The following is a 13,621-nucleotide window of genomic DNA, read 5'->3' as shown; positions in this document are numbered from 1 at the left end:
AGATATTTCTCGCCAAAGAACTGCTCATCTTAAGCAGAATAAAAGCTTCCTAAAACACAAAGCAGAATTAAACCTTTAACCGTAAGCTATCAACCATTTACTGTTGCCAGCTCCATTGTGGCAACTTTCAAAGAAGGAATATAAAATTATTTAGGAAGTAAACTGTTTGAGAACATGAAGGATTTCATAAATGTGATTTGTTGTATTGTTTACATGCAATGGAATGTTTTTTTAAGAAAAGAACAAAATGGGAACCATTATTTTGTTATTTTCCTCTTTTTTTTTTAATTAAAAAGTCCAAGGACTGTCAAAGTTCGTCGTGCTATAAATATATAATTGCTTTTAGTCACAGCCTATGAAATTTCACTGCACAAGTCGGATCAAATCAGATGGCTGATTTTAATTTAGTAAGGTTTTAATTTAGCAATGGCAAGCTCCCTTGCAGTGGCTTTGAGGTGCCCTTCTAGTGATAATGACAAATGGATAGAGGCTGGCAAACAAAGACCACATGGGATTGTGTTGACAGTGTTGTCCCACCCCACACTGCAGGCTCTCATTGTCCTGCTATTGTCTTCAGACATCTTAATGAGAGAGAAATTAGTGCAGTTTAATGCAGTGTATGGGTTTCATTTTTGGAAACTGCCTGCCTTTCTTTGTCTAACAATGGGGGGCGACTACAGCAGTGGCTGGTCTGTAGTGCTCTTGAATGCTTCGAGTCAGAACTGCTTCATGGAGATTTCTCTGCTACAGCACACAGTTCGCTTTGACAAAATTTGTAAGAAAAAAGCCAGAATAGGCTTTTGAGCATTGAATATTGAGCCTTTTTTTAAAGTGGGACCCTGTGGGCTTAAAACATACATTTGATAACCGTAAGTTTACGGTTTGGGTTTAAATTCACCCAAACATTTTAATGACATCTTACAGAACGGGTGTAAAGTGTGTAGAGAAATAAAAGACTGTGCAAAAGAACGTGCACCTCTTTATAAATCCTGTTATTTTTGCTTTACTTTTCTCTCTATTGCTTTTAGTATGCTTGGCATTCTAGACGAAAGACCTACTGAAATAAATTCTGTAGGGAAGTAAATTGTTGGAACACAAAAGGCCAAAATCCATTGGAGAAGTATAGTACTAAAGTAGTATGGTGATCAGGGACACTGGGCTGTAGAAGATGTTGTCCCTCAGATGAAAAATTACACTGGGGTCTTCACATTTTGTTCATAGAATTAAGGGACACTAGTGCCCTTGCTAAATTCCTTTTTTGGCTTGTACAAGGTTCCCCTAAAGTTCCCCCTTAATTTAGTAGATGAAGTCATTTCTTACTTCTTTAATTATTCTGCTGTGTAGTGGGGTTGCTTGTGCATAAGATGCTGCATTTCACACAGGTGGAGGAACTGTTTCTTCCTATATTTAACTTCTTTAAATCTAACAATAATTATGTATAGCAGTTTACATTAAAAAAATAATTCGCTCTAAAATTAAAATGTTGTTAAAGTGAAGCTCAGTGCTATTACTGCACTGGAATCCCAGAGTTGATGCTTTTGAAATATGTGTTTATGCAAACTGTGAACTTAAGAGCTTTTCCTCTAAATAAAAACTACAGCAGATTAAATATTCAAAATAGATACCCTGATTTTTTTACTTATTCCCTGCAAGTTGTTAGGGTGTAGTGAAAATAAGTCTTATTAAAGTACCACTTCAACACAAGACCCAATCCTAATAGCATTAATGTGAAATGGAGGAGTTATTATCCAGGGGATAATTATTCCCTTCTAACTGAATATATGACCCACCCAAACACTTGATCATGAGAATATGATTAACCTATTTCATAGGCAATTGTTTTTTATTTCTGTACTTTTTATAGTTCCCTTAAACAGCTGGTAATATTTTTCAGAGCTCTTTGTTGTGTACAGCCAAAATCGCCTCGCACTGGCAGTAATCAGAGCTGCTTTCCAAATGCCATGTGAAACAGTATACTGGAAGGGCAGACTTGGCAGACGTTAAACTTCTTGAGAAATAATAAACATGCCAAGGTATTTACATTATTGTTTGAAATGGAAACACTTGCTCAAACAGAGATCTGTGTAAACCGTGATCTGTTCTTCTGACTGCGATGCGCAGTGTTTCTTCAAACCACAGTGGTACGGCGTCCCAGTAGGATTTCTTGGTGGAGGGCATGTATTAGTTACTATGACAGTTTGCATTCCGAGTGTACAGATATCTACAAAGGTCTGAAAGAATCAATTGCAAACGATTGTGAAACTTTCCCTCTGCCACTCACAGCCCACAATTCAGCTGTGTGAACGGGAATTGATGGCGTTTTAGCTGACCAGCAGCATGAATTTTTTTCTTCTGCTGTGCCAGGGGCTTTGTCAACCTGGCACACTGTCAGCCAAAGTCTCCGAACCAATACCCCGCCTCTCTACAGTGCCGGACGCCCAGCTTTCGGAGGCGCCATGAGCTTCTCTGGGTCTGAGGGGAGCCCTCTATCCGTAACCTCGACCGTAAAACCAACGTACAACCCAGAGAGCTCTCTCGCATGTCTGTAGTCCCCTGCAGGATGGTGCCTGTGAGTTTAACCCCCGGGGGAAAGCTCCTGGTTGCTTTCCCAAGCCGAACCCAGTTACAGCCTCCGTGTCTGCTACGTTTCTAGGAACCGCTGGATTATTTATTATTATTAAGCCTGTAACATTAATAACCATAATATTGAACCATAACCAGTACCAAAACCTGTAATCCTTATCAAGTGGCTTAATCTACCTAGCACATCCTTTTTTGGAGAGGGAAGGTGTTATCATAACCCATACCTACTTTCCTAATGTTCTCGGATTGCTGACATAATAACTTTCCACCTATCCTAGCAGCTGCTGCCACTCTTTCTACCTGAGAGCTATACCTCCATTCTAATCTTTAGGGCAAGACCAGACCTCCTAAGCTTTGGAGATAATCTGTTGTTCCTTTCAATAACCATACAGACCAAACCCTCTGCTCAGAGAGTCCTCTCTAGCTGGTGGCTAGACATAACTACAGGAGAGCTAGCCATGCGTCTCCACCTAACTCAGCTAACCTCTCTAAATGTGTCTCAACGAAACCCATCTGAGCTTTGCAACTGAGAGACCGCTATAACCTTCTGCTACTGGTCCTAACCGGGAGGTTGCCAAGTTATTGTAAGACCAAGCATGCCCGTCTGACTATTGAAAGAAAAACCTTAACCAGCAACAGCAGCAGCAGAGGGTTGGGTTGCACCCATGTGGAAATGTATTCACAGAACCTGCTTGCATGCACTTTCTCTTATTTCTCTTTAAATAAACCTTAAAAATGGACACTGTATGGAACTAAAATCCTTTCCAGGCCCTACAATTACTTCAAACCCTTACAATGACAATTGTCCCGTCTTGTGCTCCAATAGATGTTAATACAATTAAGCCCAGAAGTCTTGCAATTGGTAGAGAGGGTCATATTTTAATTTACTTCTGTTCTGTGAATGCAGGCACTTATTAAGTACAATTTATGTTTCTCATACTTATGTGATTATACCAAATTGAAATGTAATTCTCAGTGTCTATTTTAGTCAGTTCTAGAACCCTGAAGTATGCGTTAGGTAAACTGTAAGCACAAATCTGTAGAATATTTCCTGATAAACCAAAGGTGCTAACCCTGCTCCTATATTTTTGGTTGCATGTTTGTTCTGCGCCTGGGATTACTCCAGTTTGACCTCTTTAATGAGAACCTATTGAAATAATTCCTTCAAATGCTCTCTGTTTAATATATGACTCAAGTCTGCAGGGACGATCCTCAGACTCCAGGGCAAATGTATCAGTTTTAGTTGAGACACTGGCCAGTACGTGAAGAGCCTGATATATCTAAAGCCCATTAGCAAAGAGAAGGGATGGGCTATCTCTTCTGTTGAATAAGGCAAGGCGGACGAAATAAGCTTCTCAGTTCAAGCAAAGCAAAAAGCCTCTCTGAGTCTAAATTGACAAAATATTAATGCCGTTACTGTAAAATGCAAAATAACATTGCGTTGCCCTCATTTTTGCATGCACATCTTCTCAAAATTTGGTAAATATGCGAAGAATATGCTTGGTTTACGGAATTCTTAATAAAGCCTTTTGATTACAATCTCCTTCAACCTGCCTATTTACTGCTGAATTTTGAACAGATTTATAGGGTGAGGCCTGAAGGCTTGAAATTGCACTTCTGTGAATTTAAACACTGCGTCCTTGACACCTTGTATCCTGTTCCCATTTCGTTTACTATTTTTTGCTCACTGCAACAGATGAGGAGGTCCTCAAACCAGCTGTTAACCTGTGTTTTTCCTTTAACTGTGCAGAGTCGCTCAAGGCAAGAAGACCCGGAGCAAGCTCGGCTGAAACAGAAAGCTAAGGAGGTAAGCAGTGTGGAGATCATTACACTTGACATTTCAAGGCTTGAACATATTAATTTTTCATGCCTTGCTACATATGTAACGCCATTTAAAGTCTGACTTTAAAAGTTTTTAGGAATTATTTGTGCTATTTGATGTCCACACGCTTGGGAAAGCTGGTTCTCGTGTAGCTGGAATCTGAGGAGCTTTTAACGAAGATTATTTAACGACATTGATTCATCTGGCTCTGTGCTCTTAAAGAGCAAATGTGTGTTCTGATTAAGATATAATGGGACTCCTTTTCCCTTTGCGCCATAATACTTAAAGAATCAGTTTGCATCATAAAGGTTATAAGAGCTGATGCATGTATTTTTTTAAAGCAACAGCTTAGTTTTTTTTTTATTTTAAGCACATCAAGAAAATAGAAAGTGTTATCTTCCTGCTGAATGCATTTACAGAAATTGGGAACAGTCTATTAAGAGATATCTTGAGTTAGAGAGAAAAAGGCCTTTCTTGTAGAAGTCAGTTTTTATCAGACATAAAGCTGTATTTAATTTTAGAATCCCCGGGGACTCTGAGAAGAGCAGTCTAATGTGTTTTTCATAGTGGGTGTACGTGTTTTTGCATTTAAAAGTTAACTTGCTTGAACATGCATTTAAAACTTTGTCTAAACATTTGTTCCAGTTATTGTGCTATGTCCTACCATTGCAGGAAAGGAATATGCAGGATGTATTTTTTTATATTTTATTGGCTAACTAATGTTCATTCTTCTTCAAATAAGTAGTAACTTTTATTGAAGCAATAAATATTCAGCAGGTGTAGTCTTGTGGTTATGTGATCATTTTAATATGTCACTTGTCAAACTCCTTGGTTGCCCACTGCTGGGGCTGATATGTTATACAGTATATGCAAGTCGTGACATTGCATAGTTTTGACTAACTTAAAGTTTTCAATACCTCAGATGAACATTTGTTTTTCAAAAGATCTTGTTCTTGAAAATCTTGCTGTTGCCCTTAAAGAGTTGCATGAAGAATGGAAAATCATGATATTTAAGAACATCTTGTTGTGATAGGAGATATTCATTATGTGGACAAATGTTTTTTAAATTAAATCTAATGGCATCCAGTGAAAATCTAACATTTCATTGTTTAGGAATTACGGATTGAAAACTAGCTAAAACCATAAGTCATGTGTATGTAAATCAAGGTGGGTAATAGGCTGTGTGATGTGCTTGCCTTTGGCTGTGTTATCAAAGTGTATCTACTCACCATTAAGTGCTACTGCTGCTCATCACATGGGTGCAGTAAGATGGTCTAATGAAAACCATGCAATGTGTGTTTTAATTTTTTTAGCAGGAGAGAAATAATGCTTTATTTAATGTTCTAAGCAATATAAATAGGAAGGGTTTTCATGTAATGGCCAACATTTCTCTGTGCTGTGCCTCTCTGGTTTTCATCACCTGACTGGCTTAAGGGGAGAGCTGGCTGTTCACAGAAAATATGTTTGTGTCACAGTTGAGTCTGTCAGCGGCCCGTACGTCTGCAGAAATTTCATCAGGATAATGAGCCATCGCTCGTTTTCCAGGCAGCTGGTGGAGAATCCAAATTTTTTTCAAATTTATTTGAAAGATGGAATTACTCCCGAGTGTTATATATTAAAATGAATTGAAATGCGAGCTGAAATCAAGTTTAAATATGATCTGCTTCATAACGTGGGGGAAGTGCCTAAGGTTACAAGACTTATTGCAGCAAGAGTGGATAGAGAGAAGCAGATTGAGCCAGTCTGGGATTCTGTGCCTTTTCTCACTGGCTGGTTAATTAAACAGGAACTCAAGATGTCAGAATGGACAATAACGCCAGTTTGGTTCATTTTCGTCCCCTCTTGTTTAATTTTGATGCACCCGCAGCCATGTCAAGTGTGAGTACAGCTTGTTTTAGAGGGTTGCGTGAGCCGTGTCTGGCTTTTAAAACCGTACTGACCTGAGCCAGGCTGCAGAGATACAGGCTGATTGCTTCTCTCTTTAGGAATTGTCAGATTGCTGATAGGAGTACGTGTACCAGTAGCCATTCTCCGCTCTCCCTGTTCATTCACAGGCCACATGTTCTGATTGAATCAGTTTCCTCCTGAAATAATCATAGGAATGCCTTTTCTTTATCTAGAATTTAACAGCTAGCATCCACTGTAGCCTAGGCTAATTTTGTGCATTTAATATTTGACTCATATTTTCACGGGCTACATTTAAATGCCGATACAGCAACAACATCTACGTCTCAGTGAAACAAAAGGTTTTTAGTGGGTGAAAAATTAAAAAAAAACATTCCAAGGTATGTAATGCCCTGCACAGTCTCGAAAGGCAGCGGGATGTGGAGAAACGCCGTCACAGTGGCAACTCTGGCCCCTACCCTCCATTATGGAAACCTGCACCATGGGTCAGTTTTTTTTTAAACGTCTTTTTCATTTTTATTTTTGTCTAGCAAAGTGCAGAAACGTATGTTTGTACTGCTGCTACTTTAACGGTAATTAGCATTATTTCAAAATGAATAAAGCCCAGCTATGTGTCTTGGAATGATGTGTCACTGTAGATGCAGCTCTGTTACGATATGGCTGTGAGAGATCGTGCTAGTCTTTTAAAAAGGATGTTTTTTAAGCTTATTGGGACATACGACTGGTTGCTTTGCATTTCGTTGAAGGCATTGTTTTAATGAACTGACTGCAGTATAAACAACCTTTTTTTTTTCTAAGCCCACTCTCAGTATTGAAGAAAAATGCTGCTTGATAATTACTGACCTTAGCTCCCGAATGCACTTGGCAGAAGTCGATACATTATTTATTTGAAATATGTTATGGGAAAAGCCCAATTATACTTTAATACACAAGAGCTTGTGGCTCTAAAAACAGAGCTGGTGCCTTTATACGTACAGGTCCTGTAGAAAGGGCTTGTAAAAGTAAATGAAGTCAAGGAAATGTGGCAGAGCAGTCTGGGGAGATGACGGCTACAGTTGGATATGAGCTGGGAATAATGAAAAGGAAAGCCTGGCAGCTCCTTTCTAAAAAAGTTCGTGAGAATCTGGGGAAGAAAAAAGGGAAAGTTCGACAGGCCCTAACTGGAAAGAAGGCCCTGCCAACTTTGCTTTTCCTGGGTATCATTTGTTCAAACCACCATTCCATTAAAAAGCTTTAATTTCCAACAGATTGCGCCGTTTCTCTCACAACTCTCACAAAACAACACATGAGAATAGATTTAGGACGGCCTCCCGAGGTGCTGTTGTTTGGTTTAAAAGTAGATATTTGAGAACCCCATGTGGTACTTGCAGAAGTCCAAGAATGTCTGTTTGTTTAAGACGAACCTGCCATTTTGTTTCCCCTGTCGAGCTGTAAGCTTCTGTTTTTTTCTGATTCACTGATGTCCAGATTCTAGTCAGACTGGAGAATTACTGATGCATTCAATGCTTTTTAAAAAAAAAATAATAATTTTAAGCTTAGTTGTAAGAAGTGAGCACAGTCTGCCTGGTATTGAAATACTTGCTTCCAGACTGCTTTGTTAAGGCTCAAGTCTATTGGCATTTGTTTCAAAATCTTGAGCTCCAATTATTTGCTTAACTAGACCATCGATAGACTTTAATTCTTGGAAGGCTGGAGATTTTGTAGGCATCTACTATAAGTGATTTAGAATTTGGGCAAGTTTTTGGCTCTTAAACGCGGGTGATCAAGCATATTTGTAATCCAAATAGAATTACAACTAGGTATCCATGGATTCAATACAACTAAAAATCTATCGAGACAAGGCTACTCTAGGGACCAGACATATTTGTTGAGGGCTGTGTGTTTTCTCACATGTGAACACACCGACCTGCCCTGGACCAAATAATGCTCGGCTTTCTGTTGCGGCCCAGGCAATGGGCTGACGAGAATGGGAACGCACAGCTGTCCCTGGTCCTCTGTTTCATATTATATTACCAGGTAGAACACGTAGGTAACGAGAACGTCCTGTAAAACAAGAAGAGGCCATTCTGCCCATCAAGCCTGTCTGGTCGTACAGTAAGTAGCCAGTTGAGTCAAGTATCTCCTCCATCCGTTTCTTGGAAGGTGGCGGGGTAAGAGCTTCAGCGTCATGGCTGGGTCGTTTGTTTCAGACTCCCGCCAGCCTCCGTAAAAGGAAGTGCCTCCTGTCCCATTTCAAATCCACGACCACACAGTTTCCTTTATTGTCCTCTGGTTTGTATTTCACTGTTCATCCTGAAGAAAAAAAACTTATCAGACCTTTACAGGCTTTTAAATACTTGAATCAAGTCCCCTTGTAGTTTTCTTTTAGCCTTTTCAGAATTGGCCATTCTTCAACATAGACACTTTAGTCTTTTCCATAAGTAGCTACTTCAAGATCAGTGTGTCCCATCATATATTTATATATGTTGGTGCTACCTGCCTGCAGATCTCTACACGTATGAACGGTACATTTTACCTCCTCTCCCAGGTGTTTCCCAGTCTTGAATTATACTTATTTTGAAATTTCCTTTTCTGATTCTGGGGAGTTTGCTAATCTTCCAGTGTCATCTTAAAACATGAATAGTCTACTAACTGGAACTCTACATTACTTTGTTCTCCCCCCCCCCACTCCGACGGCAGGCGGACAAACGCGCCGGTTGGTCGCAGTTAATGGCAACGTCAGCTCAAAGATTTGGTTTAAACCACCAATGGAGACTGGTGTGCCAACAAGCCGACCCTGCTGATGCGGGATTAACGCTAGGAAAGAGAGTCTACTAACTGGACCAAAACAATGATCCCTGAAGCAAATTAGAAGGAACAGGGGTCTTGATAGAAATTCCTATGTTGCCCCACTTATTACCCCAATCTGAGTATTCACCTTTTCTCTGTTCTATCAGATAACCAGTTCTCAGTCCAAATATGTGTATGTCCTTGAGTGAATTGGAATTAATATCTTGAAAACTGATCTGAAGAGACCTTTATTACAACCTGCAGAAGATACAAATAGACCTTACCTTACCTTTGTTAAGCAAGACGTACCTTTTCTAAATGTGTTGTACATCCCCTAGGATCATATTACCATACAGATGATCCTCCAGTTAATTTCTCATTATTGTTTCTACAATCTTACGCATAGAAGTTAGAGTGGCTATAATTACTTGGTTCAGATTTGTCACACTTTTAATGGATGAGCACTACATTAGCAATTTTCCAGTCAATAGGTATTACCTCCGTCTTGAGTGACTGATGCAAGAGTTAATAATACATCTCTTGAATGGAAAACATCTTGTTTCCTTAAGTACAGTTGGTAGACTATCAACAGACCCTGGAGATTTATATTAAGTGCTTCTAATACCTGTAACACTTATGCCTCTTCTATGCTAATATTTCATTTAGAACATTATTTCTCCTTTGCCTGAGGCATGTTGTCGATTTCTTCCTAGGTAAACACCTGAGTGAAATATTCAATACATCAATCATTTGCCTTTCATCATTTCAAAGTTTCTCATTTTGACTCTGAGACAGTTCATCTTTTACTTTTCTTTTGCCATTGTAATACTGAGAAACCACTTTTATTTATTTTAGACTCCATTACAGTATCCGTTATGTATTGCTCTTGGCTTATCTGATATCCTTTGTTACCTGTGCTTTGCATGTCATTATACTCCCTTTCTTTAATTAGATGCTTTTCTTCATTAAAATCATTTTATAAAATGGTTTCTTCCTTTGTATATTTTCTTGATTGATTTATTAAACCATTTGGGCCACTGATTCCTAGCCTTTGATTTGCTTACTCTTGGGATGAATCTGTTCTGTGCTTCAAGCAGAATATCTTTAAACTGTGGCCGTCCATTCTCTGCTGATTCCACATCTGTCCTCGCCCATTCTACTGCTCTTAAACTCTCTCAACATCGCTGTTCCATCGATTCCAGTTCCATCATAATCCCCAGCTAATGCACTTCTTGTATTTTGTTCCTGATACTCCTGGCATTTAGCTATAATTGCTTAATTACCTGGTCCTTTTACATTTTGTTTTCCCTTTGGTACTTTTTGACTTTCATTCCTGTGTATCTCACATGCAGATATTTTGTGTATTCTTACCCCTTCCATTCTGGTTTAGATGTGTTTGAATTTCTCTGTCTGTCCCAGTTCCAGTTTGACTAAGGCCCATCCCCTACTGATTTAACCCATCACTTCTGTGCAGATAACTTTTCTACAGAAAAGCTGTCCTGTGACCATAAAAGATGTATTCTTTTTCATCTCAGTCTAAACCTTGTGTTTAGTTGGGGTTTTACATGTTTTTTTTTTATTTCTAAAGTCTTTAAATTTGTTTTATATGGAAAGTGTGCTGTCTATGCCAATGTCATTTGTCCTATCAAGACCCCCTGGGTCTTGACCTGCCTTTGCTAGGAGAATGTCTATTCTTTGGTTCAGGCGCACAGCATAGTGTTGTAAACTGATGTGTATCACACTTAAAGTGTTCTAGAGAAATGTGGCGACAACAATTGCCACATTTGTGTTTCTAGTGACACCGGCTGTGGTTGATGTTACTGTGTCTGAACTGCAGTATCTGCGGTGGTGGTGTCAAGGGAGGTCTTGTGTTCGGCTTTCAAGTCATGGGTGTCTGTTTCCAGGTTCTGCATTGGAGCTTAGCTGTGTGGCGATGTGGCGGGAGGTAGGGTTGTCTGGATAGGCCTCTGTATTTGGTTTCTGCGAGGACCTGGGACAAGTTCCGTCTGCTCCACTGCATCGCTGCTCTGCAGATTTGAGATGTATACCTCTAAGAGTGTGGGATGTGTGATATTCTCCGAGTTCTTGTAGCTCCATCTCTATTGCCTTCATGTTTTTCAAGGATCAGGATATCCTGGCAGTTTTCACTAATGTAGTTTGCTCGTTGAGCTTCTTCCAGAATGCTTGATTTGCTGTTTTGCAGATCACAGGCTTAAAGACCAATTTTTTAAAGTGAAAGTTAGGATTTTACTTATAATTCATTTAACTTATCTCCAAAGTTAAATGAAGTCACTTCATTTTTTGGAGACATGCACAGCTTTCTCTGTACAGCTGCTTCAACACAATCAGGCATGTTGCCCGCACTTGGCACCTATCATCTCTGCTTGAGATTCTTAACCTCTGAATGTGTCACTAATGATCACTAATGCACTGCCAGACTTGAACGCAAAATCCACCTGTCCCGTAGTTTCTGCCTCTTAATATATTTTTTTAACTTACAAGTGCATGAAAAGGCACTGTTGCCTTGAAAGGTAAACGGCACTTAGAGTTGACTTAGAGACACCCGTTTTAAAAATAAACAGGCTTTTCATATTGTCTTTATTGTCTTACAATTAATTACTGAACTCCTAAGACTTGTACTTGTACATTCTTAACACCTTAGATTCAGATATAATTTTGAACTGGGGTGACAGCTCAAAATACAAACGTTATTGTAGTGCACTTCTTTCTATCAGGTAGCCTTAAATTACAAACAAACTTCCACTACTGGAATGTGGTCATCAGAAACTACTTGTATTACAGCTGGATAACATACTATTTAAAAAGGCTGTATAGAAGTTTTCCTGTGAAATTTCAGGTGTGTGTGTGTGTTCTTCTGATGGCTCTTACACAGTGAAAGATCACAGAATGTTCAAAACCATTCACAACTTAAGATTGTATAGTCCAGAATGAAACAGGATGCACAAGCAATGGTAAAACATGGAAATAGCTGAGCAAATGAGGGACACCAGTATATTGAAAGCAGGGGCTTCCACAATGGTGTGGCTCATGAGTTAACACTAATATCACGGCATGCTTCAGGACAGGTCAGGTTGCCTGTAATAAAGGAGACCTCAGTGACTGTTGGGAAAGAGTTTCAGTGACCAGGACAGTCTCGCTGAAGTGTCCTGAACATGCGTCTCCTGTGGTGTCAGCATGGAACTCCAAGGGGAAGTCATTATCAGCTAAGGGCAACCAGTGGGTGGCCAGTAATAATCCAAAATCACGATATCTGGGTAGTAAATCGCAGTGCAAGAAAAAAACAGGCAGCAACTGACTGCAAATTTCAGCCTGTGTGGCATGAGCAGCCTTTTAATCAGAAATGGTCCACTGAGATCTCCGCAGAGCAGGATACTATAGTCGGGCTGCAGTGCACAAAACACCCATCACACCCAGCAGTGCACGTTCAGGAGGTGAACTCTTGATTGTGACCTTCTTGTGCAAAAATGATGCCGCATCCCTCCTGCAGATACTGGTTGACACAGACTGTACTGGCTGCACATGGTGGCCCAGAAGTTTGTGTGCTCTTACATTGGTGTGTCCATTGTTGTGCCCACTGCCTGTATGCAGATAGTAGAAAATGTGCAACTGCCTCACATGTTTTCCATGTTACTGCAGCTTGGTGTATTTGTAGCTAATAGTTAACAGTCAGATACATCACTGTACATTTTTATCGAGATTGCCTGGTGATAAAGTCACATATAAAATAACATTTGATTTACTTCATAAGTTCACAAGTTGACTATCGCATGTTAAGGTAAACCTGTTCAGTATTTGCACATTCTTATGCAATTAATAAGCAGCAGTGCAGCTGTGTGTAATAAGTATTGTTTTCCTTTAGTTCGCTAGTATACAGTAACACTCACAAAATCACTTTGGTGCTGGTATTTATTATGATGGTAGACTTGTGTAATGTAATGTTGAACCTGTAGTAAATCATTTACCCTGCTATGTGTGATTCAATCAGCATTGCCGAGAGAAAATCTGTAAAATGGACACAGACCATCTTTTTCTAGTGTTATAAGAGTTTATTCTTCTTGGTGACTGTTCTAAACCCTGACATGAAACTAGTGCCCAATCCAAAAAGCATCCTCTCATCTCGCACTTAACAGAGTTAAGATAAGATCACTTTATTGGCCATATACAATTTCTTCTGTTAGGAATTTGTCTTTTTGCAGACCCCAGCTTGCTCTCCATGAGATACACAGGCACACAGATGGGGAGAGAGAAGCTGGGGGTCAGGGCGCAGGGTCAGCCGTTTATATGGCGCCCCTGGAGCAGTTGGGGTTAAGGGCCTTGCTCAGGGGCCCAACGGAGTAGGATTCCTCTGCTGGCTGTGGGATTTGAACCAACAACCTTCCAGCCACAGGTGCAGATCCTGAGCCACAGAGCCACCACTCTGCCCACAGTTGATAAATGTGTGTCTCTTCTAAGTGTTAATTGTCGGCATCAGACCTTTTTAAGGGGGGGGGGATTTGAAAATAATACTCGGGGAAAGTAGTG

At 39.9% G+C, this 13,621-nt stretch overlaps 1 protein-coding gene across 2 annotated transcripts in view; it reads left to right on the top strand.

Moving 5' to 3' along the window:
• Positions 1–13,621, top strand: part of LOC148644264 (transcription initiation factor TFIID subunit 4) — a 90,334-nt gene that overhangs the window by 39,689 nt on the left and 37,024 nt on the right. For both annotated transcript variants that reach the window (XM_088613858.1, XM_088613857.1), the window contains exon 13: positions 4,334–4,390. In XM_088613858.1, coding sequence (XP_088469984.1) covers positions 4,334–4,390 — 57 coding nt within the window. The remainder of the gene's footprint in view (positions 1–4,333; positions 4,391–13,621) is intronic.

This window comes from Lepisosteus platostomus, chromosome 20, assembly GCF_059453375.1.
Source record: "Lepisosteus platostomus isolate fLepPlt1 chromosome 20, fLepPlt1.hap1, whole genome shotgun sequence".
NCBI lineage: Eukaryota > Metazoa > Chordata > Actinopteri > Semionotiformes > Lepisosteidae > Lepisosteus > Lepisosteus platostomus.
Note: the sequence above shows the minus strand (reverse complement) of the source record. Positions and strands in the feature narration are given on the sequence as shown.